Source organism: Nothobranchius furzeri, chromosome 4 (assembly GCF_043380555.1).
Source record: "Nothobranchius furzeri strain GRZ-AD chromosome 4, NfurGRZ-RIMD1, whole genome shotgun sequence".
Classification (NCBI taxonomy): Eukaryota; Metazoa; Chordata; class Actinopteri; order Cyprinodontiformes; family Nothobranchiidae; genus Nothobranchius; species Nothobranchius furzeri.
Window position 1 is genome coordinate 16,797,280 of NC_091744.1, and position 23,550 is coordinate 16,820,829.

Sequence of the window (23,550 nt, forward strand, 5' to 3'; positions counted from 1 at the left end):
CCTCTGTCAACAACGGTCGTTTCTGCATCTTTACTGTCCCCCTGCTTCAGCCCTCTCCCCCTCCCTCTCCCTCTCCCCCCTCCCCCGCGCAGCGGCCGCATACTCACTGATGCGCCTGCAGCCTCTCGGAGTTCCTGCTGCTCTAAACATTAAAATAATTATTTCATTTTCTGTTCCTCACTTCTGATTACCTTCAATGGTGTCTGTTTGTTGCAACCACCAGGTACAAAAACTAACTTGTTTTTATTTGACTATTTTTCTGTCCTGTCTGTTTATTATCTTCCTGCATCTCCTCTCAATCCTAAAGTAAAACTGCTACCTGGGTTCATATATATTCACCTTATGAGTTACCTTTGAACTGCAGTTCTAAAAGATCTACCGACCGCTAAAGCAGCGGCGTGCCGTGCGCACCGCGTGCAGAGCGAACCGGTGCGGTGAAATCATCAGAGGACGAAACAGGTGATGCGCGCCGCTCCGCAGCAGCGAAACACATCAGACACAAAGAAGACAGATTTCATAAAAGGATATGAGCCGACATAAACGATGGCGTGTTAACTTTGTTTTTGAGGTGGCGACACTTTGATAATGTTGCTGTGGCCGTGCTCAGGACGCGTCTGTCTGGAGCGCGTCAACAATCAGAGCTCTGCGCCTCTCAGCTCAAAATAATCCCCGGAGAGTCTACATAGACACTGTAATATAAGTAGAACAGGATCGTTTTCGGGCACCCCTGGGTTTGGAAGTTGAGGGCTTCCAGGAGCTCCCTTTAGCTCACCAGTAATTAAAATCCTGCGTACAGCACAAGTTGGTCGCTTGAGTTGCCGGATCCTAGCAGACAGTTGCTGGAACGGTCCTTTTAAAATAAAATACTTCCCGGATCTTGTTCTGGCTCAATGAAGCCCTGGGTTTAGTCAAATACACAAACATATAATCTGACAACATTTAGTTTAGTAAAAAGCTACAGAAACACTGAGAAGTTTTCTAAACCGTAACAAAAATGATTCCGTTTTGCAAACGAATGACTTCCCTACTTTTACTTCAGCTGATCCTAAAATCATCTCAGAGATGAGATTTAGTGCTGCATCACCTTTTCTTTTACTTTTACCAATTCTTACAACATTACAACAAAAATCTGTTTCTTATGCTGAACCCATGACCTTTAGAGGAAAGGTTAAAATGGTGTCTGAGCAGACTTGATGCATATTTCCATATTAGTTTGGACTCAATGCATAAAGAATTCCCAAACGTTGTGATGAAATAACCAGCTACTTGTAACGTACCAAAAGGGTCAATTCTTCCCCGCCTACATTGACCAACATAAAAACCACTTTCTATTTGGCCTTCCAGATCCAGAAGGTTCTGCTCAGTGCAGACGACAGAACATCCAGACAAACATTCTCTCCCAAGGCTCCTGCACTCTCTGTGAAAGCCAGACATCAACAAGGGAAGACTCCATGACTTTTACAACTCGTGAGCTTACAGTAATCATATGTGATGAATGAACAAGGTGTTTAAAGAGCAAATTGCAGGTTACATTTTTTTATAATTCATATAAAATGAGGTCCAAAAATACTATTTAAAAAGCTTATTGTGGATATTTGGTTTTAAAATTCATAACAGCAGAGATTTCTAGCAGAACCGGACCTTTCTCAGCAAAGCTTTTTTCCTAAATCTGAACCTCTGACGTAACCAAAGGGAGTTAGACGCTCGGCGCTGCCTCAGCTCAGTGTGGAGAGTGGCTAGTTTTAGGGTAGAGAGGTCATGTGATGCAGTCAGTGTGTGTGTTACTTGTGTTGGATTGTGTTCATGTTGATAAACTAGAGTGTGTGAAGGTTGTACCAACTCCAGCCTGTCTGGACATCGAGTCCCCGGGTTTCCAGACAAGAGAAACAACGCCTCTATCTCCGTGCCTGAGGGTGTTTTGTGCAGCTTTTATAAATATCAGCTCAACTGGCTCACTGATGTCTGGGTCAAATCCAGCTCACAGAAGCCCGCATGAGCTCCAGAACCTGATGACAGACGTCTTTCTCCCTCTCTCTAAGCTAAACTACGATACGTGAACGGATGTTAGCGAGTATGAGACCGCTGACAGACGCTCATTAGTATCAATATTATATAAACTGACCAATACTATTTTAATTGTCTGGTACACGATAGTAATCAGTACAATATTGTGATGTTAGCTCACGAGTTTAAGCTAACATGGTTAACTCACCTGCTGCTCCCCCTCTGGTTGGTCTCTGCCCTCTGGGGCGAGCAGCAAACTCATAACTTTATGGTTTTGGTCCATCATGAGTATAATTGTAAACATTTAAAGTTTCCTCTGTCAGAGCCGGCATTATAATCTATATTTTTCACTGGATTAAGTTAACAGGACTCCCTCAGATGACGTCACTTGGTTTGGCCAAAAAAAAAAAAAAAAAAAAACCTCTCACAAAAATGACTCTAAAAGTCTAAATAATTTATGTTTGTGTAAAAAAATGTTTAAAATGAGTTTCAATTATGTTTCTCTAAACATCGGTTCATGGGAGTCTCTAACCTGCAATTTGTTTTTTAAATGAAATGTTTGAACAATCTGTGCTTAAACCAATGATGGCTTTAAAATGAACATTGTTCTTACAATGGTCCATTTCTATCACAAATCACAGTGTTTGATTTAACAAGTTAATCATCGTTTACACTCATACACCTCACAGTAAGATACTCATTAAGGTTAATAAACATCTCACATAAGAGCTTTAAGACATTCTCATTCACTGAGTTCACGTCTTTGTATCTGAGGAGGGCGTGGCTTTCCGAGGGATGTTGGTAAAGACTCAGAAACGTGTCAAATTCTGATTGGCCAAACTTGGCCAGACATCATAACAAAGTAGTTTAATAAACAAGAATTACTTCCCGAGTAGTTCAGTTTCCAGCTGAGCCCCGATTCGGCCAGTTTGGGAAAGAAGCATTTTAGAAACCATCTTCTCCTTTGGCCTCTTGTCAAAGCCTCTCTGCAACGCTGCGGCTGATACCAGACAACCAGCTCTCTAAGAGCCAAGCAAACATCAACCTTAGACACAAATAAGCATTCCAGCTTCCTGCCTTCACCTGGAGGAATCTCAGACTGGACGGGTCCTATCAGAACTGTCTACGGGTTCCTGATATCTGAGTTCACTCCGCCGGCATTGACCAGCACGACCCCCCCAGATCGAAAGAGAACCTCCACACCAAGGGTGCGTAGACTTGGCACGACAGATTGCATCTGATGCTGTTTTTAATAAACAACTCTCTAGTTTAGAACCAAACAACTAATTCTTTTACACCCAGATTTCACATCTAGCTTCCATCACAACACCTCACATCCACCACACCACATCTCATTATTCATATCTTGTCATGTATAAATGATTAGTTTAGGAAAAAGAATTAAATTCATTTTATAAACTACATACTGACTCTGTCTGAATTAATATGAAGTGTGTTTATGGTCCCTAAAGAAGCAAAGAACCCTAGAATCTTCTGATTAAACATTCAAAGATCAATCAGGTTGATATTTCATATTAATATGGAATCATCACATCATACTGATCATAATTAATATGTTTACAATGTGATAAAAGACTAAAGATATTTGATATTTCTATTGAGTTATATTTTGATGAAACAAGAAGGATTGCTGGTTCATGCTGGATTTGGTGAATTTTACATCCATTTACACCAGAATGTGTTTTTCAGAGAGCTTCTGTAAAGTGATGCTTCGGTACCTTGAAGTCTTGTAATTATTATTCACGGCCTGGTAGCAGTCTCTTTCTGAGGGGTAGATGCCGTACTGCATCGACTCTCCTGGAGAAAAACAAAAGCAGTTAAACAACAACTGCTGATCTTTAAACGTACAACGTGTACAACGGAGACAGAATGAAGGTGGGTTTTGTACTTTTTCTAGACGAGGTAGAGCAGGTGTGTGTTCGAGCACCGTGGTCCTTGTCTCCCTCTATGCTGCTGGCGCTGCTCCAGCTGCCCCAGCTGCCTCTGCTCGCCCGAACGCTACCCGATGAGCTGCCTGAGTCCGAGCCGGACTCACACACTCCACCCGTTCGCCGCTCCACTGCAACCTTTCTACGAATGCGAGCTGGACACACACCTGTTGCAAACCCACAAAAGACCACAGAAATCAAGATGAAGATCCAGTTCTCTCACTTGTTCTTTAGTTAATAATTCAGACGACTGTCCACCGTTCTGTTTCAGGGCGTTCTCTGCACTTTGTCCAGGCTTCAGAACTTCTGACTTGAAGCCGTTGCAGCAATTGTTCCTGCCGCGGTTTCCGGTCACGCCGTGGTCAACCATTTTCCAGTCAGGCTCTTTCTCCCTCTCAGGTCTGTTATGTTCAGGAGTGCTACAGCAAAACATATCAAACAAAAACAGATTATTCTGTAGTCCGGGACGTTTGGTTGCTCTTTGATGCTTCCACAGTGTTTATGTTCCACCTGGAGATGTTGTCCGTCTTCCTGCGACTCCTCTTTCCCTTATTATTCCCTGTTGAAGTGCCAGTTTCTGCATTCAGTGCTTTCTTTTTCTGGTCTTTGCCATCTTCTCTAAGCTGGACCTGTGGAAAGGTGATGAGACTTAATTTATTTTCTCAAAGGGTTTACATCATTTCCCTTCTGTGCGTTTTGCTTTGGTACCTCCAGCTCAGAGCCGTCCCTTTTCTCAGCATCCCTCTTGTCTGCATAGAGCTCGGCGCAGCTCCTCTCCACAGAGCTGCAGATCAGCAGGCCGGGTCTGGATCCTGGCCCCAGCATGACTTCATCAGGGAAACCAGCAGGCATTTCCATAGGAAACATAACTGCTGCTGACATCTCGCCCTCAACTGTGCCCTGGAGGTCTTCTTTAAAGTCTGAGGGTGCGTTTTTCTCTAGATCGCTACTGAAAGCTGGTTGGTTGTTGCTGCAGGGGTCCGGGGTGAGGGGGCTTTCAGGTGTCAGGTCCTCCTGCTCTTCGTCCATGATCACAGCTGCAGCTGTGGATGAGCTGGGTTTGTATTTGTTGTAATACAGAGAGACTTTGTGTTTCTTTGGCTGCTGCTGGGCCGGGGCGGCCGAGGATCCCTTTCTCAAGACTTGCGTGCGGGGGGCGGGGCTGTTGGCTAGAGATGAAGAGCCACGCCCCTTACCTTTATCGGACGTGTGACAGGTTTCCATGTATGATTTACAGCTGCCTTTTGATTTGCTGAAGACACAAAAACAGAGGTTGAATGTTTAAACACCAAAACCGTTTCTGAAGGGACGTCAGAACGCAACAAGTGGGCATACTTGACTCCATTGGGTGTGATGTTGTTGACAGAGCTGTTGTCCCGGGACAGGACAGAGTTGTGGTTGCTCCTGATGCTGGGGGAGGAGAACTCCCGGAGGATGTACTGAGCCTGATGGAAGGCCATCAGAAACACACCGACCAAGGAGAAGCTGTGACAAACACATACATACATAAATAAATAAATAAATAAATAAATAAATATTAGTAAATCAGAGGAAAATTCAGCAGGTATCAAGAGAATGTTTTTAATCCTTTACAATTGAAGTTTGTTGAAAAAATAATATTTCGGATTTTGGCTTGAGGTAAATCTTTCCTTCAACATGCATTCAGGTTATTGTAAATTAAATTAACCATAAGATTAGAATACTTCATCAGTTAATTAATTTCTGAGGTTTGGAGTCAGGTAAATGCAACAGAGCTTTAATTTCCAGTTTTAGATTATGCAGCTTCTAGTAGAATAGAACACCTTGTGCTGTTTTGTTTTGGACACATCAGTAAAAACGCTGGTTTTGGCTGTTATTAGCGTACATTTCATTGGTGACTTTTTATTTTTAATTGAATATACTTATACTTGTAATGTTCCTAAAAACTAGGGGCAGACCGATATTTACCATGCATCGACACGGCTGTTAGTAAAGCAGAATTAAAGTCAGGCACATCCCGGGCAGCCTGGTGCCATTTCAGAACTTAATTTAAATTAATATTTACATTCCAGAATAACATCCACATAATAAATGCTCTAAAACTTATTTTCAACTAAAAAGTATTTTTATCTACAAGTTGTGAGTATTTAATACTTGGTTAATTTATTCATTTGATTCATTAACTTTATTTAGATTTAGACTTTAACACTGAGCAGTGCACAAAATTAAGATTTAACAGTTGGATAAATTCAGTGTTAAAAACTGTTTCAGCTTCAGAAGTGTTTTGAACCAGCTGATGTTACTAGTTACATTTTAGCCGGCTAATAGAGTGGAGAACATCTAGTATTGGCCACAAATGTTGCTTTAAACAAATCGGCCATTGGCTGATCATGTCTCCTACACATTGGTATCAACGATAGAAAAACCAATATCGGTCCACCTCTACTTGAAAGTTTATTAAGTGAAAGATCGGATTCTTTTGTTCCTCATTTCTAAAAATAAATTGGGAAATGTACTTTTTGAGTTAGAGCTGCAACAGTCTTCCTGTTAGCATGTGTGCAGTTTTCCTTTTTACTCGTTTTTTATGGGTGATAAACGAGAGTGAGTGAGTAAATGAGGGTGTTAATTCTCTTAAATAAATAAGTAAACTAATGAAAGCACATGATCCACGCTAACCATGTAAATATGAGGGTGACGACCCAGAAGGTTTCCTCCCAGCTGGGACCAGGGACCACCTGAGCACAGAGGGGTAACATGTGGTGGGGGAGGGTCACGTTCAGGGTAAAAGGGAACGCTGTGCCTCGTGATGTCACCAAGGTGAGGTCCCGAATCACCCAGGAGGAGGTGAAGTCTGGAGTAAACCTGAAAACAAACAATGCCAGAAAGAATTAGACGCAACAAAAGTAAAATGAAAACAAAAATAAGATGAAGACAGCAGGAACTGGACATGCTGTGGTGTGAAATAAGTGAGAGGATGGAATTGAGCTTCTTACGCGATGGTGATCTCCGACGAGGAGTTGTGCTCGATGCTGAAGGAGTGACACTGCAGCACCTCGAAGCCGAAGCCCTGACACTTGTAGCCATTTATATTCATGGACATGACTGTCAGAGGAAGCTCTCCTGCGTTCTCCACCTTAAAACTCTTTCTGATAGCAAACAGAGGCTTGCTGGTGCGAACGCCTGTTAGAGACAAACACTGGTGTTACTCCCAGAAACCAGAATCATGGCATTTTATGTTGGCTATCACTGAACACAAACATCACACTCACCGTCACGACACTCCATCAGAGTCGACTGAGGAACGTTGAAGCGCAGAGACGCTCCCGGGCCTGGAAGCTTCCCCCCAACTCTCAGCAGCTCTTTGGCACCGTGACCTTGGAGAGTCACCATGTCAAACACCGTCAGGTTGTTCCTGAAAGACAAATCACACACAAGGTCCAGCTAAAACTCCATCTGAAATGGTACTTTCAACTGTTTTTGACACATAACCCCCCCATCCATCCTAGCTTCAATGTAATGTGTCCAAATAAAACTCAACTTCCAACCGTCTCCAGCTATTTTCCCTTCCAGTGAAACAAAAAGATGTTCTTGTAAAACACCCGAGTACCTGATGATGAGAATAGTAGTGATGGGTTTATGTTCTGAGGGTGTGAACACCACAGAAACCGCTCTGCTCTCCCAGGGTTGCAGCAGCAAACGCAGGACGCCCTCTCCTCTAGAGGACGCTGCACTTTCGCCTGCCTGTGTGAGAAAAATCAGAAAAAACTGTCAGAACGCAACAAGACAACACTGCAGGATGACTAAATGAATTTTCAGACTAAATATGATTGAATGATGTCTAAAAACTTCTGGTTTACCTTGTGAGGGGACGCTAACAGAGAAAACTCTGTTGTGCTGATGTTGACAGACAGAGAGCTGATATTAAACCTAAGAAAAACAAAAGTGATATCATAATTTCATAGTTCTCAACAAATCAATGACAACATATTATAATTGTATTCATTTGTGGTGTCTGACACATTGCGCTAGCATACCATTTGGTCAGAAGGTCCAGAGCCTCAAGGGGAGAGGGGTACAAAGAGAGGATTCTGATCTCTATGGCAACCACAGATGGTGAGGGGTTCTTCAGCGTGAATGTCTTCACCTACATGAGAGAAAATGATTTAATCTGTTAGACGAAAATCATAGCATGATCCTAAAACACACCCCATTAGGTGTCTTGTTTTGTGTTGCTCACTTTGCTTTCGTTAACAGAAGTAGCACCAAAGGTCAGAGTAGAAGACGCGTCGGCAGGAAGTCTGGGCCACCTGAGGAGACGAGAACATGCCTGTGATCGCTGCTGGGTGAGAATGAATAAAAAAGCATGATTATCGGCGTTTCACATCATCTAACCTGCAGGGCAGTTTATCTTTGGTTCTTTGCCATCTGGAGCAGAGCTCTGCAGCCAGTTTGCTGTCGACAGCCCAAGATGAGGTGGAAAAGTCCGGAAGAAGAGAGCGCTGCCATTCTGAGCGACCTGATAACAAAAAGAAGAACCGAAAAACATTAAAATGAATCTTTGTTTAATATGCGACATGCTGCTAGACACACACAGGAGTTTAAAGTTCTACCTGATTCAGACAACCAAAGAGGACAGTGGCGATCACATTCTTGTTCAGTTTCAAACACCAGCTCACCCTGATGGGAAACACACGAGGAATCATCAACAGTCGATTTATTTAGCAGATTTGACTCAGATATGAAGGAGCTGGAATTTCACCTTGGAAGAAGAAGAAGAGTGGAAGTAGAGAGGAACGTGCAGCGTGGTGCCCAGGCTGGTATCCAGACTCAGGGTCAACGTCTGTTTAACGGGCAGAGCCCTGCTGAGCAGCTGGAGGGACAAGATACGCCAGCAGCCATGGCCAACTCGCAGTGGGCTGCTGAAACTCAGGACCTGACAGACAGGGGGCAGCAGAGACCATCTGTTGAAGATTTCACTCTGCACACCTAATCACACCTATACAGATGACATCTTAACTAGTATGTCATTAGAGCTGCTTTTCTCCAGCACATGCATGGGCACCTACCTTCGCTACTGCCTGTAAATTCTCTGACAGGCTGGCGCTGAGCACAGTGAAGGGGAGGGGGTGAGGGTTGGAGAACCACAGGTCCACCTGGTTGGTGTTGCTCTGTTTCACCTGAAACAAGCTGGACAAATCCCCCATCGTCCAACTGAAAGAACAACAAACACAAGGTCAGGCTCAGACAGCCTCATTACACCTGTTTCCTGTAGACAGGATAAAGAATAAGTGTTTTAGTTTTTAACAGGATTTTTGATTTGGGGGGAAACTGACTTAAATTGCCACATAAGTAAAAAGTTACATTACCCCGCTTTCTACTGGATGTGTAAACGTTGCGTAATGTCCAAAGTGTAAAACTCAGCTAACAGCCGTCGCTATAGCTGATGGGTGTGTTTCCACCGGCCGACGCATCCGACAAGCATCGTGTCACATCCCTTCACTAAATTTATGCTTCAGTTATATATATTTTTCACATTACGCTTCCAGAATGAATCAAGCTCAGCAGTTCAGATCAGGCCAGACAGGAAGTGAAACACAAAACACTTGGGAACTTTCAAAATAAAATACTACTGCAGGTTTCCAGTAAAAAAAAACAAAAAAAAAACACGTTAATTACCCATTACGCCTGTGAGGCCGAGGTAATCAGAACAGAAAATAAACCCTAGACCTTTTGGATACATGCTGCCATCTTTCCCCGTGCTTGTTATCATGTGAACTTCCCAAATGACACGAGAACTTGCCGTTCTCCGGGGATTTCTTACCTCGGGGGACCAGCTGTGTGGAATGCATTCGCTACAGATTTGTGTCTTCTGGTGGGAAGGGACATGCCGCTGAGCTCACGGGGAAAATGCATCTATTACATTACACGCCGCTTATGCATCCAGTGGAACGGTGGGGTTACCCAGTTTTTCTTTCTCAGTGAGTGTGAATGTGAAAAACTTCACCTGTGTTTGATATATAGTCCAGGGAAGCTGTAGGTCGTCCTGTTCCCCAGGATCTTTAAACTGATATGACTCGTGCATTTCTGTCCGTGGCCTGGCAACGAACCTGGAGAAACGATGATCAACTACAAGCTGTCTGACTAAAAGCTAGTTTCACTCATTCGGATGGAGAGTACTCACTTCTGCACGCTAAGGTCGCCACCTGAGTGAAGTTTTTTGCCTCTGGTTTCAGAAGAACCTGATTAAAGTTTAGGCTGGCCTCCACTTTCATTAACATCTGCATGTCCTGGAGACACAAAACACTCGGTCACAGCGAGAATGATTAATTGGATGTTGAGAGGACAATGAGCGGAGAAATTCACACCTTGATATAGAGCTTCTTTCCTCCAGAATTGATCATATAAACCTCTAGTTTTGCATCTCCTGGTGAAAGAAATACAGATGAAATCAAATAATGTGAACATTTACCGTATTTGTTCTCATTTGGGTGATGGCAGCCCACCTAATGTAGCAGGAGGAGGAACAACCAGCACAAACAAAATGTGCTCAATGACGTAGGGCTTAAGCTTGTCCAAGTCGGCCGGCTGATCATCGCGAGCCGACAGATTCATCTGCAGACTGAGGCGCTCCTGGTTCTGGAGGCAGGACCCCTGGGACCAACAGGAAAGACACTCCAGTCAGAAAGAGAAGCAAGAGAAAGACCAACAGCAGACTCAGAAGAATTGAGATGTTTATCCAAATCTTTGGGTTGAACCTAGTTTTCAGAAAATCAGCGACTACCCCTACAGTTTTGAGGAAGGCAGGTCTCGGTTCAGTGAGATGAGGAAAGAGTTGATGTGCAAAAAATAGGAAATTGATTGATGCCAAACAATCATTACAGCTTAACTCTACAAAAACATTGTTAAGGAAAGCAGAAACACGTGGTAATACCAAGCCAAGAAAAAAATCCTACTCAGCTCTGCACCACATCCTCTAAGGCTATTTTTATTCCAAGCATGTTTTCAGCTAGTTTAATTACAACATTAGTTTAGATTAGGTAACGCTAACTTTGTCTTCCTGCAGGTGTTTTTGCCGTGAGCACTGGGAGAACTGGAACAATTAGAGCATCTTTTGAGGAAGCGATCAAAAGTCCAAGAAGAGATTTAAACCCCATCGAGGGTTCAGGAGAAAGTAGAAGGCACTCCTGTAGTAGCCTGGATCAGTCTGATGATGTTTTGAAATAAAAGCTGCTCTTCTGGTCAAGTCCAACAGGTGGCGCAGGAAGAAGAGGACTGAAGGTTCAGGAGGAAAATGAAAAACTGTGAAGAGCTGCATAGAATTTGTTTCAGCAGCCATGTTTAAATGCACATAATTAATCCGATTGAACGCCAAATCAGATCAAAAATTCAATCAGTTTTATAATCCAATTCGGACCGATCAGAGTGAAATTTCAATCCTACTGAGAGAGGTGGCTTTGTCCGATTGATGTGCATGTACACAGCCATTCAGACTGCTGGAGAAAAACAATGCCCACTGCGCATGTGCGCAACAGCCAGCGAGCCTCCCCGCCGTCATTTACACTGCCTGACTTCAATAAATGACGGCCCAATTGACGAGTGTCGGCTTTTAAATATGATGGCAAGCGTCCCCGTTTCTATAATATCTCTTCCAGAACTTACATTTTGTGGAAGTAAAATAAAAATCTGATTATTGCACAAATCATTTGACAAACGTGTTCAAGTCTGTTCTGGAAACGTGCAGATTCATTTCGGGTTTGCAGCACGGTCCCTGTTTCTGTGAAGCAGCAGCTGTTTCTGCAGCAGGTGCTCCTAAAAAAGACGGTAACATCGGTTAAACGGACCTGGTTTGGGCTTAAAGAGGCTGATGTTGAGTAGAAAAACATCCTCAGTTAAATATTCTGGGTGACTATCTGTGTAAAAGCATGTTAACGCAGATGAGATGCAGTTTGTTTATTAAAGCATGATGAACACAGGCTTCCAAACTTTCTGAACATCTCCTGTTATTTAGTTTGAACCAAGTTTCAGCTGATTGGCACATTTCATTAATAATAAGCCACAATAGAGCTCAGTAATAAACATGAGTCTGACGTTTGTTTTCAATTATTTATTCCAGGAAAGAAATATCTGTGCATGCTCAATCTATTTAATCTGTTGGAATACTTGGTGCATATAAACTCACGGCTCACGTGATCGGATCATTTCAGTTAAGGTTGGTTTTAGGGATGCACCGATGGATCGGCATTTGATCGTAATCGGCCGATAGCGCCCCTATCGGTTTTGATCGGAATTTTCAAAATAGATCAAAGCAAACCGATCAGGTAGGGTTGTCACGGTAACCAGTGTAGCGCTAAACCCCGGTAAAAAAAAAAAAGTTGACAATAATAACCGTCTTGTTTTTAAAAAACTATATTATCTTGGTGGGTTTACCGTGGCTGCGGTGTAGGCGCGGTGACCCTTACCAGCCACCGTATCATCTGCAGAAGTTGCCGGCGGCACATACACGCTTTGTTTACAACAAAACTTTCTTGAAGCTAAAGCTGAAATAATGGTCAAAGGAGGAGACGGCAGCGCTCAGGAGGACATTTATTATCCCTCAAAGAAGACAAAGTCGGAAGTACGGGCATATTTTAGATATTTGAAGAATGCCGAGGGAGTTTATAGAAGACGGGCGGCTATCCTGTTTGCAGCACGAGCAGAAAAAGTGTCTGTGAAAGGCAGCAACGCGTCAAATCTCATGACACATCTGCGTGACCATCACCCACAACTCTACAGTCAACGCAAGGCAAGCTAACGTTAGCGTTTTAGCTAAAATGCGTGATCCGAGGATTTGGGTTGAGGGAGAATGCAATGAGTCGCTATATAAAGCAGCCGCAGCGCCGCTACCTGCATATAAACTTTGTCACGGACACCGCCATGTTGAAATGATGCTATGCATTACGGAGCTCCCAGGGGCAGATAAGAGTTGGTCTCTCTCCAAGAATAATTATGAATTTAACAATGATTATTGCCTGATGACATTTTCCCACATCTGCAAAGCTCACTGGTAAGGACACAAACCGAGGACAATATTTTCCTGAAATACGGATTGCTCAAGTAAGGGTAAAAAAAAGTATCTGATTAGAAGACTACTTGAGTACTGAGTATCATCTGATCTAATATTTTTAAATGATGACATCAAACTGACATAAAATACGAAGTTATGGGCAAATATTGGTATTTTAAAGACTAAAGGGGAAAAATGTAAACAAATAAACAACATAATTACAAAATAACACATTTTAGACAAAATTTAGACACAAACTGAGGACAATATTTCCTGACATACAGGGTTTATTTAATTGTGTGAAAATGTAGCACGTTTAAAAAAAATACCGCGATAATACCGAAAACCGTGGTAATTTTGGTCACAATAACCGTGAGGTTAAATTTTCACACCGTGACAACCCTAATACAGACCATTTTAGATTAGGCTACATTTCCTTTATTCCCAGATTATGTAGTTTGTAGCACTCATTATAATGTTGTAGAAAATTTCTGGCCAATCCACGTGATCGGTATCGGTGATCAGCATTCTTTGATATCGGTATCGGTGATCGGCAGCAAAAAACCTGATCGGTGCATCCCTAGTTGGTTTATGCACGATGCGTCCGCGAGGTCCGCACGGCGAAATTTCGTCATTTTAACAACCACGCCCCTCCACCGCGCCTCCGCACGGCCCAAACTTTCCGCACCGCGCACCTAGGAAATTTTCTAACCACGCGGACGGTCGGACGCGGAAAAACATGGCGGACCGGCAAGAACTAGTATGGCAGAGGTTCGTAAATACAGACATTTATGATTCAGCTCTCAGAGATCACCGTGATCAACATGTTGTTAATAATTCTTGGAGAGAAATAGCTCGCACTGTCGGAAAAGACGAGGACGCTGTTAAAAAATGCTGGAATGCCATGTTGTAAACAGTAATTTCTACTTCTACTATGGTGTAGTGTTGGATGCATGCTGTAGAGCTCCATGCTGCCCCCTACAGTTTGGGAGAATATTGGCTCACCGCAGAGACAAGCCACATGAACCATAAACGCTGCGAGTTGTGAAGCGCGTTCCATCCGCGAGCCGCTTCACCAAGCGGAAAGTGAATGCGTCAAGCATAAACCAGTGTGCTTGTAAACAGAGATTTGGGGTTCCGATAACAATATTTGAATCGGATTGGGGAAATTTGGCGCTTGTAAACGTGGCTAGTCTTTCTACCTTGAAAGGTCACCTCTGTGTTCAATAATCAAAACAAGCATTTTATTATTATATGTGTGGTTCACTGACAAACCATTTTTTATTATAACTTCTGATTATAATCAGTCACTCTGAGTTTTTCATGCAGGCTGAACATGAAAATAGTCTCCTACACCCATCTCCTGCATTAACTTCTGATAGAAAATGGACGATGAAACTCTAGGATTTAACAAGTCTGACAGATCTACATCACACTGTCACTTAACATTTATGGACTCACCCATCTAGACTCGCAACAGAGAAGGCTGTTGTTTTAACAACAACAAAGAATGTCTTGGCTACTAGAAGCTAACTGTTAGCATTAGCAGCTCCACCACACAGCAGGACTTCAACAGGTTTGTTATTTATGGAGATAAAACATCAACGTTGCAGAGAAAATGGAATCAGTAGTAGAGTCACATTTCTGTTAGCCTATCAGAGGTGAGATGTCAGGAAGTAGGAGTCCAAATCCTGTCGTCTGAAGCTATTTCTCAACTTGAAAAAAACAAACAGAAGCTGAGAGGTGCACAGAGAGGAGAGGTACCTGAGGATGGCTCTGCAAACTCTTCAGTAAGCTGCATTCCAGGAGTAAACCCAGAATAGTGATGTTGGAGGCACCTTCCTGCAGGAGCAACAATAATATAGAGGTTTTATTATCGTCCCCATACACAGCATCACTCTAATCTGGTGTTTGTAGACCTCTGCATAGAGAAGCACCTGAAGCTATCATACACACTGGTGTTAATTGGCAAAAAAAAAAAAAAAAAAAAATTGAAAATGTAAACCATAAAATTGTTTTTCACATGTTTACAATTCAGGATAAATAAAGAGTTAACTCTCTCTTTGGATACTGTAATACTCCAGTTATGCCCAGGGTTGAGTTTCCTACAATTATTAACTTCTACCACTTGGGGGCACCCTAAGGAAAATCAGGAATAATCTGCTGATCCTTGAAAAGATGTTACCACCCTAAATCTTTGTTTTGCTAATTATAAAGACATATGTTATGATGACTAAATATCTGTCAGTCATAGTTTATAAATGAGTCTGGCACTGTCGGTATTTATCATCAGAGACGCAGTGATCTTTGCGCCTGCTCAGGTGTCCTGTTTTATTGGACTTCTCTTTCACAGAGCGACATTTGGAGATTATGAAAACAAATCCCTCAAGGATTAGCAAACATTTATCTGCACACACACACACACACACACACACGCACACGCACACGCACACGCACACACACACACACACACACACACACACACACACACACACACACACACTTCTTCATTAATATGTTTAAAATGACCAAGTTAGTTTGAGTCAATATAAAAATCAGTTGATTAGTGGTTTAACAAAAGTAGAGACTAAATGGGTGATGAAGATTTACTACAACCGCGTGTTTTTAAACCGTGGAGAAAGGCTGTAGTGACACCCCGAACACATCACACGTCTGCTTTCTGCTTTTCTTTGGTACATTCTGTATTAACTGAAGGATCTTATGGCTCACCATCAAAGCTTTAAATAGACCTACTTCTAAAAACGTCTCAGACCTATTGATCTGATATTTACCCCATTAAGATTTGCTGACTGATAACTATTCTCTGTGGTAGCTCCTTTTTGTGTGCAGCAACCATTTTGGACTCTTAAGGAGAGAAAAACACTTTGTTAACTTTAGATTTCACCAAAAATGTTAAATTAAATTCTGCATCATTAACAATGAAACAGATTAAAAAATACACCAAATTTTAGATGTTGAAACACTGGGAGCTAAATGTAAAACTCCATCTAGGGGAAGTCGGTGTCAGTCAGTGACTCTGAGAATCTCAAGAACAAGCTGACATTCTGCAACTGCCTCCCCACTTCCTGTTGTGGAGGCGAGAACTCGTCTCAGATGCTGCTCTACACACACTTTCCTTGCTTTCATTTGTCTGTTACACCAGGCACCACTTAATGTTTGGTTTTGATTTGGTGTGATGCTGAAACGTGAGCAAACTAAAACCAAAATCCCTCTGAACACTCAAAATGAATCGTCTGCGGTTGCAACAATGACATTTCCAATTTGTGCTGATTCTGCAGGCATCCAGTAATTGGATGACAGTGAGAGTCTGTGTTTGTGTAGAGGTCTGTTTATCAGGGAATGCAAGAATGACGCAGCGCAATAATGCGCCATTATGAATGGCGTTCACAAAAAACCCACAAACATGTCAACAAGATACCTGAGTTTGGGTCAGCTTAATGCTCTGGATGTGAGGGAATATTAGCAGACTCTCCTTTTTATGAGGAGATTTTAAAGATGCTGTGTGACCTCCCACACCAAAAACCTGTAAGAGATAAATATAACATGAATACATCTAGCAGCATTTTATCTGTTGTACTCAACAAGCAAAGCAGAGTGTCATCCATTGCCCTTAAGACACTAATGCATGATCATTAAGAAATGTGAATCTAATATAAGTTGGCTAATATTGTTGCTGATAAAAACTGAATGGAATCTAAAAACATAAATGCTAAAAGGAGGTTAGTAAAAAGTATTAAAGTCATGTTTTCATTTAGATGGCTACTTAAAGGTGCATTATGTAAGAATGAAGTAAGAATGACATCCTGTGGTCACATTAGGGTACTGCAGCACATTTTCTAAACACACAAACGTCTATCTCACTCCCGTTCTGTGAGTTTTTTGGCTACAGCTCAGCACCAGAGGATTCTAGATGATGAGTGAAGTTGAGTCATTCCAATAAGACATTTCACTGTAATATTGAGTTACTGGTGATTAAAAAAGTAGCTTGAGATACTTCTAAAGTGAAACTCCCATTAGTCATTATCACACACTCGTGAAATTATATCTCCACATTTGACCCCTACCTGTGAGGAGCAGTGAACTGCAGCAGTGGCTGCGCTCAAGAACTATTTGGTAGTCTACCCCCTAAATTACCCCCCTTAAAGCTGAGTGTCAACCAGGGAGGCATTATTTTATTTCAAGTCTTTGGCATGACCCAACAAGAGTTGAACTCCAATCTTCCAGTCCCAGGTTGGACACTCTACCACTAGGCCACTGAGAAGGTGATCACAAAACAGTCTAATTGTTTTGGAAGGAAGGTTACATCTGTTTCAATGTAACCTTCCTTTGTAAACACCTTCTCAGTGGCCTAGTGGTAGAGTGTCCGCCCTGGGACTGGAAGATTTGGGTTCAAATCTCGTCAGGTCATGCCAAAGACCTTAAAAATGGTACCCAATGCCTCCTTGCTTGACACTCAACTTGAAGGGGTTGGATTGTAGGGTTAAACCACCATATGGTTCCCAAACGCAGCCACAGCTGCAGCTTATCATGTCCCACAGGGATGGGTCAAATGCAGAGATGAATTTCACCAGTGTGATGGCTAATGAGACTAACTTTATTTTATTGTAAAATTCTTACAAATTGCACCTTTAGCCTCATGTAGGTTTGATTTTTCACCCAAAGTTCTAAACAAGGTTTCCTAATCAAACTTCATCTTGCCTTTGAGCATAAGGGATACAACAATAACGAATGTTTTGCATGAGTCCAGACGACGGCTAACCTGGCAAGCCAGACAAAATAAATGTATTACTTAGTCTGGCCATGACCCATTGAAGGCTGTCGGTTGTGGGGCGGGTTCTACCGTTGTCTTTCAAATGATCTCTGCATTCCACTGGACAATGAATGTGACATACTCTTGTTTCACTCTGTTGCATCATCCCACCCACCAGGCATATAGAGTGCCCTGATTGGCCCACAAAGCGGATAAAGCTCTGTGATTTGTTCACTAAGCAGATAGAGCACTATGATTGGCCCACCATTATGGACCAATCACAGCTCTTTATGTGTTTGAAACCCCTCTAGAGCGCTGTGATTGGCTAGCCAGAGTCCTGGTAGGAGCTGCGGAGGTTCCAATGGAGCATGCCTAGACCAAACTGTGCAAAGCAAGAATTTGGTCTAGTTCACTAGGCTAGACCACGGCCTCACTATGATGTAAAAGTCAGTGAGTAAATGGGCCTTCAGGTGTGTTTTAAAAGTGCAATAGCCTCCACTTTTTGTAATGTAGGTTTTTTTTTACACAAAACTTCAGTAGAGAAGGTGTGGAAATGTATCGCTGTGGTGGTAGAGTACTCAGCATGTGGGGCTTACAAGTTATGTAGCATGGCCAATACAGTGATGTCTAATACCCCGAGTAAGCGTTTTCCAAAGTTGTTCTAATCTAGCCCCTCGTGTCGGTCTTAAGAGGTAATGTCAGGGTCTTAACTGAGTTTGAAGGGGATCTCACTAGAATTAGGACATTGATAGCCAACTTGTAGCTCTATAACCTGGACTGAGGAAGAGGAAACATGCCACATTAGAAGATGTTATTAATAAACACTGACCTGGTACGAGAGCAGCCCATGGACTGATGTGTTTATAAATAATGTATTTTCTACATCGCCCTCCTCAGACGGGAGGAAAATTAATTTAAAAGACGCCTTCCCTTTCGGTGGGATTACCTCAGAAGGAAAAAGAATTCAAAGTAAGTTATCTCATCAGGACACACAGACAATGTGAGTCTAAACATCTGTACTGTATCTTGAAAGCACTCACTCTTCTGTGAAAGGAAGGTATGTAAAAATGCCTGCTGGATGTAAACATGGACAGCAGCGTCACAGGAACTTCCTGACTGGGGTTGTGTATATATATGGTTTCAGCTCGTGGCAACCCCAACGGCCTGCAGAGAGAACATTAAAATCAACAGAACATTCATCCAAGGATGAAGACAGAGGACACACACTAGCTTTGTGACACACAAACACCTCAGTTTTATCAGTCAGGCATTAATAAGGAAAGAGGTGAACACACTCAGCATTTTTGACTTTGCGTTTCAGCAAAACGGACACTTTCATGACAAGTTATCTTTGACTCATTTTTGCATATGATAACAACAGATCCAAGTTTCAGTTGTTACAACAGCACAAAGAAGTCCCTGAATAACTAGTGTCCCACACAAGAAACCTGTAAGCATTTTCATTTAGTTAAAAGCTGCTTTTAGTATGTAAAAGTCTCTGGTCTCTGGGGGTAAAAACCACAAACGCAAACAGGACACACGAGGAAATCCAATACAGAGCATTTCAGACCATCAGTACAAAGAGTCTCTCTGCTGGAAGTTTTGTAAAGATGTGATTAGAATTAAACTAATTTTATCTCTAATGTGGTTAGGTGTGTTTGGGTGTGTGTGATCAATTTCAAGGATTCTTTTACTATTCATGGTGTGTTTCTGTGTAAAATGATAAATAATTACTATGTTACCAAAAACTAATTTCTTCAATAGCCTATCTTAGAATTGATCCCGTTTGCATCCTACAGGCTTCCATCTCTTAAATTTTACAGCCGTTAATGTGAATATTTTCTTCTAAACTTTAACATTTTAACATTATTGAAACTTTGGCAGAAATAGTCAGAGGTTGTGGCTTGACTTACCAAACACCAAAGAGCCTGTTGTTGTTGTTTGTCATCCAATAGCAGGCGGAGACAGTTTGAAAGACTACTGTAGATCCTGCCCCATGACTGAGAGCCGTCAATGGGCCATGTCCAGACTATATATTCACAAATATAGGATGCTCCATTATGCTCTTGTTGATGGTTATTTACACTTGTAGTAAAAAAACAAAACAAACATGTAACGTGAAGTAGATTATGTAGATTAATGAAACTGTAAGGGCAGAAGTTGTTACTTGACTTTGGGGGGCGTGGTTACTGAAGACCAGCTGGTGCTCGTTCGGCATGATGAGGCCGGAAGTGATAAAAGGTGGCAGATTTGCAGGAAGGGGTGTGTGTGGCCGACCTGTCATTGTAGCACCCTGAGTTGGGGGGGTGGGATTGCTCGCAGTCGATTAGGGCTGCCGGCGATGAAGACAGCCGAGTAGGGGGTAGTGTTCCAGCGCCAGGGGGGGGGGCCAATTGCCTTTAGGTAGTTAGGGCGGGAGTAGCTGGGTGTCGAGGCCACACCGACATCTGCCGCAGAGAGACCTGGCAGACGGACGCAAGCCGCAGGATCTACCCGCCGTCCACGGAAGTCAATCCCCGGGGCGTCGGAAGCTCGGACCCCGGGGAGGGGGTCGCACCGCCTGGGCCAGCTAAGTACCTGACTGTTTTATGGCTGATCAGCTGGTTTTATGCAAACAGGGGAGGGAAGGGTGACTGGGCGAGAGAGTGCCAGCAGGGACAGAAGTGGGATTTTATGGAGGAGTTTTATTGTGGAAATTGTGCTAATAAAGATGTATTTTTGGTAACCGGTGCCTGCTCCTGTTAATGTAAGGTTCTGTCTGGAGGGCAAGAGATTCTGCTCCTGCAGCCCACACTACTTTTCATTACAAAACACCATCTCTGGCTGCCTTGGCCAGGCCCAGCCTAGCCGTTAGCTCATCATCATCAGCCCTGTAAGGTGGCAACTATATTTCTTTGAATGCTAGTTGTGCAGAAAGCTTAATCGGCTTTATTTTATCTAACAGGAAAGTTGGTCTTTTTTTTTTTTTACTTTTTCACACACACACACACACACACACACACACACACACACACACACACACACACACACACACACACACACACACACACACACACACACACACACACACACACACACACACACACACACACGTCAAAATGGCTACAATTTCACCAAAATATAACTGGATCTTGAAAATAAATTAGCAAATGAGTGAGTGCATAATGCTTTAAAGACCCTCCTTTGACTGGGAGGGTTGAGACAATGTTCACAATTATTAACCACTAAACTGGGATGTATGATGCTGTAGCCCTGTTGCCTCAAAGCAAGAAGGTCTCAGGTTTGAATGGAGGGCTGAGGCCTTTTTGTGTTGCGACGGTGGCACAGGAGTTAAGTGCTCGCCCCGTAATCAGAAGGTTGCAGGTTCGAGTACCGCTCAGTCTGTCGCTGTCGTTGTGTCCTTGGGCAAGACACTTAACCCACATTGCCTGCTGGTGGTGGTCGGAGGGACCGGTGGCGCCAGTGCTCGGCAGCCTCGCCTCTGTCAGTGCGCCCCAGGGCAGCTGTGGCTACATCGTAGCTCATCCCCACCAGTGTGTGAATGTGTGTGTGAATGGGTGAATGACTGATTGTGTTGTAAAGCGCCTTGTGGGGTTCCAGGACTCTAGAAGGTGCTATATCAAATACAGGCCATTTTTTTAGTTTGCATAATTGGGTTTTTCTCTGGGTCCTCCGGTTGCCTCCCACAGACTAAAAGCATGCATGTCAGGTTAGGTTAAGCCGGGCGTACACTGTACGACTTTTCCACTCGTAGCACTCAGCTTCAGCTCAAACTGTACGACTTCCTCGCAGGGCAGATCTCACAAGTCAGGCGCTCACACTGCACGACCCAGTTCCCGGATGCGATCTGACTGCTCACACTGTACGTCTGGAAGCAACACGTCGGATCAAAAAATATGCTAAAAATAGCAGTTTTACACAACACGTCAGACTTTTTTGTCTTGTTTTGCCTGTTGTCCTTCGGGAGTGTTTTGTGATCAGTTTAATTTTACATGAACACGACAAACACGCTTTCTTAACAATCTTTGTAAGTAAAAAAACGTGTAGAAATAAAAACGAACGTGTGTTATTAGGGAAATAGCGGGCGAGTGGTGTTGATGCAGGATTGCGCTTCAACATTGCGATGCCCTCACGAAGGACGAGCAAAATTTCAAACGTGCCAGAAGTTTGTGCGAGCTCAGATTGCTGATCGGCAGCTGGTCACGTGGTGTTAATCGCCTCTCGTAACCCCCTGTACACTACACGACGTTCGGCGCAAAACTCGCCCCGATCTCGTGGATTCTCGCACGAGTGGAAAATCGGCTCAAAAAAGTGAAAAAGTCGCACAGTGTACGCCCGGCTTCAACACAACAAATCGCTTCAGATGCGTCTGCAAAATGCATAAACATGAAACAACATTTTAGTTTTAGAAAAACTATGAACTTTTAGGTTATGATCATTCCATGCTGACTGACTCCACAGAAAGAGATAAAAGGTCTGAATAAAGTTTTTTTAGTCATTACTTCATCAGTTGCACTAGAATGTTAAAAAATAACCAGTTCTGGTAGCGCTTGATTGGTCATTCCACCATTGAAGAACCACACAGGAAAAGTTGTATTCTACTTTATTTAAACATCTACCAATAAACACCAAAGGAAGCATTGTCTTAACGACAACACTGAACTTTCGCCCCAATAAAGTGATTTTTTAGAAGTATTTTTTTTACTAACCCTTGGAATTTCATGTAACCTGCCCCCCATAGGATTACCAGATCCATTTGGAAATTAGTCTGATATGTAAGAAATACACCTTGATACTATAGCTGCATTAGCCTCTGAGTCAGTTACATCTAGAGACCTGAAGCTAAAAACAACACTGATGCTGAACTAAATTTTGTTTTTAAAAGACTTAATTCTGTTTTGCAAAGTGGAAATCTGAATTAAAGATCTCTGCATGTCAGCTTTTCACGCTTGTAGTGATGTAGTGTGAATTTTGGAAATCCCATACCTAAAAAGGCTTGTCATCTGAGACATTACTTCAAGCCTCAACTGAAGCAGCTCCCACCTCCCGTTTGCTTGTGAGCGTAACTTTAATTTCATTTCAGACAACTGCTCTACAGGCTCAACCGTTCCAACCAGATGACAGGGGTTGTAAAATAGTTTTTACATTGTTGTTGAACAAACCTGGAACCATTTCTGATACTAAAGGCTCTCTAGAGTAGACTCGTTTCCTGTTTGCATTTATATGTTTATTATTTCTTAAAGAGTTGCTCCTTTTTAAAACCTTACAGCTCTCATTTTACACTCTCCTCTTAGCAAGTCAGCGCTACCAGCAGAGATACATTATGAATAGAACCTTTCCCACAATTTTGACATGAAAAGGGAAATCACAAGATGGATGAAAGGGACTCAGAGGGACTCTAATCTCACAGTCCCATTTAAACTGTAAACGCTAAATCCCAAAAGTTATCTCGTCTCAGTGAGCAAATATTTGTTCCCATAACGGTTAGGGTTTGCGGGTTCCTGATTTCTGCATTCCAGAAATATCATTTTGCCAAAGTAAATCCAGTATGACTGCTTACTTCTAACAGAACCAACAGGCAGTGTTGTCCAGACACAGGAATGGTTGGTAGTGTTTTTGTGTTTGAAGGCAAACACTTCCGACTGCATTAGATGGGAATACAGCGAGAGTGATCGTTGTGATAGCACTTCCATAACTGGAAAACCCAATTATTCTTTAATTTTGAAATGAAAGCTGAATCTTTAATTTACATGTTTATTATTTGGTGTTAACATCACAAACTCATTTTAACTTTGATATAAATA

General features: G+C 42.6%; 1 protein-coding gene across 2 annotated transcripts in view; it reads right to left on the reverse strand.

Moving 5' to 3' along the window:
* The window catches only part of tmem131l (transmembrane 131 like), a 47,583-nt gene that overhangs the window by 5,289 nt on the left and 18,744 nt on the right, over positions 1-23,550 (reverse strand). Inside the window, exons 1-26 of one of the 2 annotated variants that reach the window (XM_054743734.2) lie at positions 19,660-19,793; positions 18,787-18,910; positions 18,576-18,692; positions 16,415-16,519; positions 14,740-14,817; positions 10,436-10,583; positions 10,298-10,356; positions 10,114-10,219; positions 9,937-10,039; positions 8,999-9,143; positions 8,692-8,865; positions 8,543-8,609; positions 8,325-8,448; positions 8,170-8,239; positions 7,967-8,076; positions 7,790-7,859; positions 7,540-7,673; positions 7,202-7,344; positions 6,926-7,112; positions 6,609-6,794; positions 5,289-5,438; positions 4,662-5,205; positions 4,464-4,582; positions 4,212-4,372; positions 3,914-4,120; positions 3,744-3,822 (exon numbers count right to left, since the gene is read on the reverse strand). In XM_054743734.2, the coding sequence (XP_054599709.1) occupies positions 3,744-3,822; positions 3,914-4,120; positions 4,212-4,372; positions 4,464-4,582; positions 4,662-5,205; positions 5,289-5,438; positions 6,609-6,794; positions 6,926-7,112; positions 7,202-7,344; positions 7,540-7,673; positions 7,790-7,859; positions 7,967-8,076; positions 8,170-8,239; positions 8,325-8,448; positions 8,543-8,609; positions 8,692-8,865; positions 8,999-9,143; positions 9,937-10,039; positions 10,114-10,219; positions 10,298-10,356; positions 10,436-10,583; positions 14,740-14,817; positions 16,415-16,519; positions 18,576-18,692; positions 18,787-18,910; positions 19,660-19,694 (3,545 nt within the window). In that variant the 5' untranslated portion in view covers positions 19,695-19,793. Of the gene's footprint in view, positions 1-3,743; positions 3,823-3,913; positions 4,121-4,211; positions 4,373-4,463; positions 4,583-4,661; positions 5,206-5,288; positions 5,439-6,608; positions 6,795-6,925; positions 7,113-7,201; positions 7,345-7,539; positions 7,674-7,789; positions 7,860-7,966; positions 8,077-8,169; positions 8,240-8,324; positions 8,449-8,542; positions 8,610-8,691; positions 8,866-8,998; positions 9,144-9,936; positions 10,040-10,113; positions 10,220-10,297; positions 10,357-10,435; positions 10,584-14,739; positions 14,818-16,414; positions 16,520-18,575; positions 18,693-18,786; positions 18,911-19,659; positions 19,794-23,550 lie in introns of those variants that run through there. The other variant, XM_015964107.2, reaches the window with a different exon arrangement.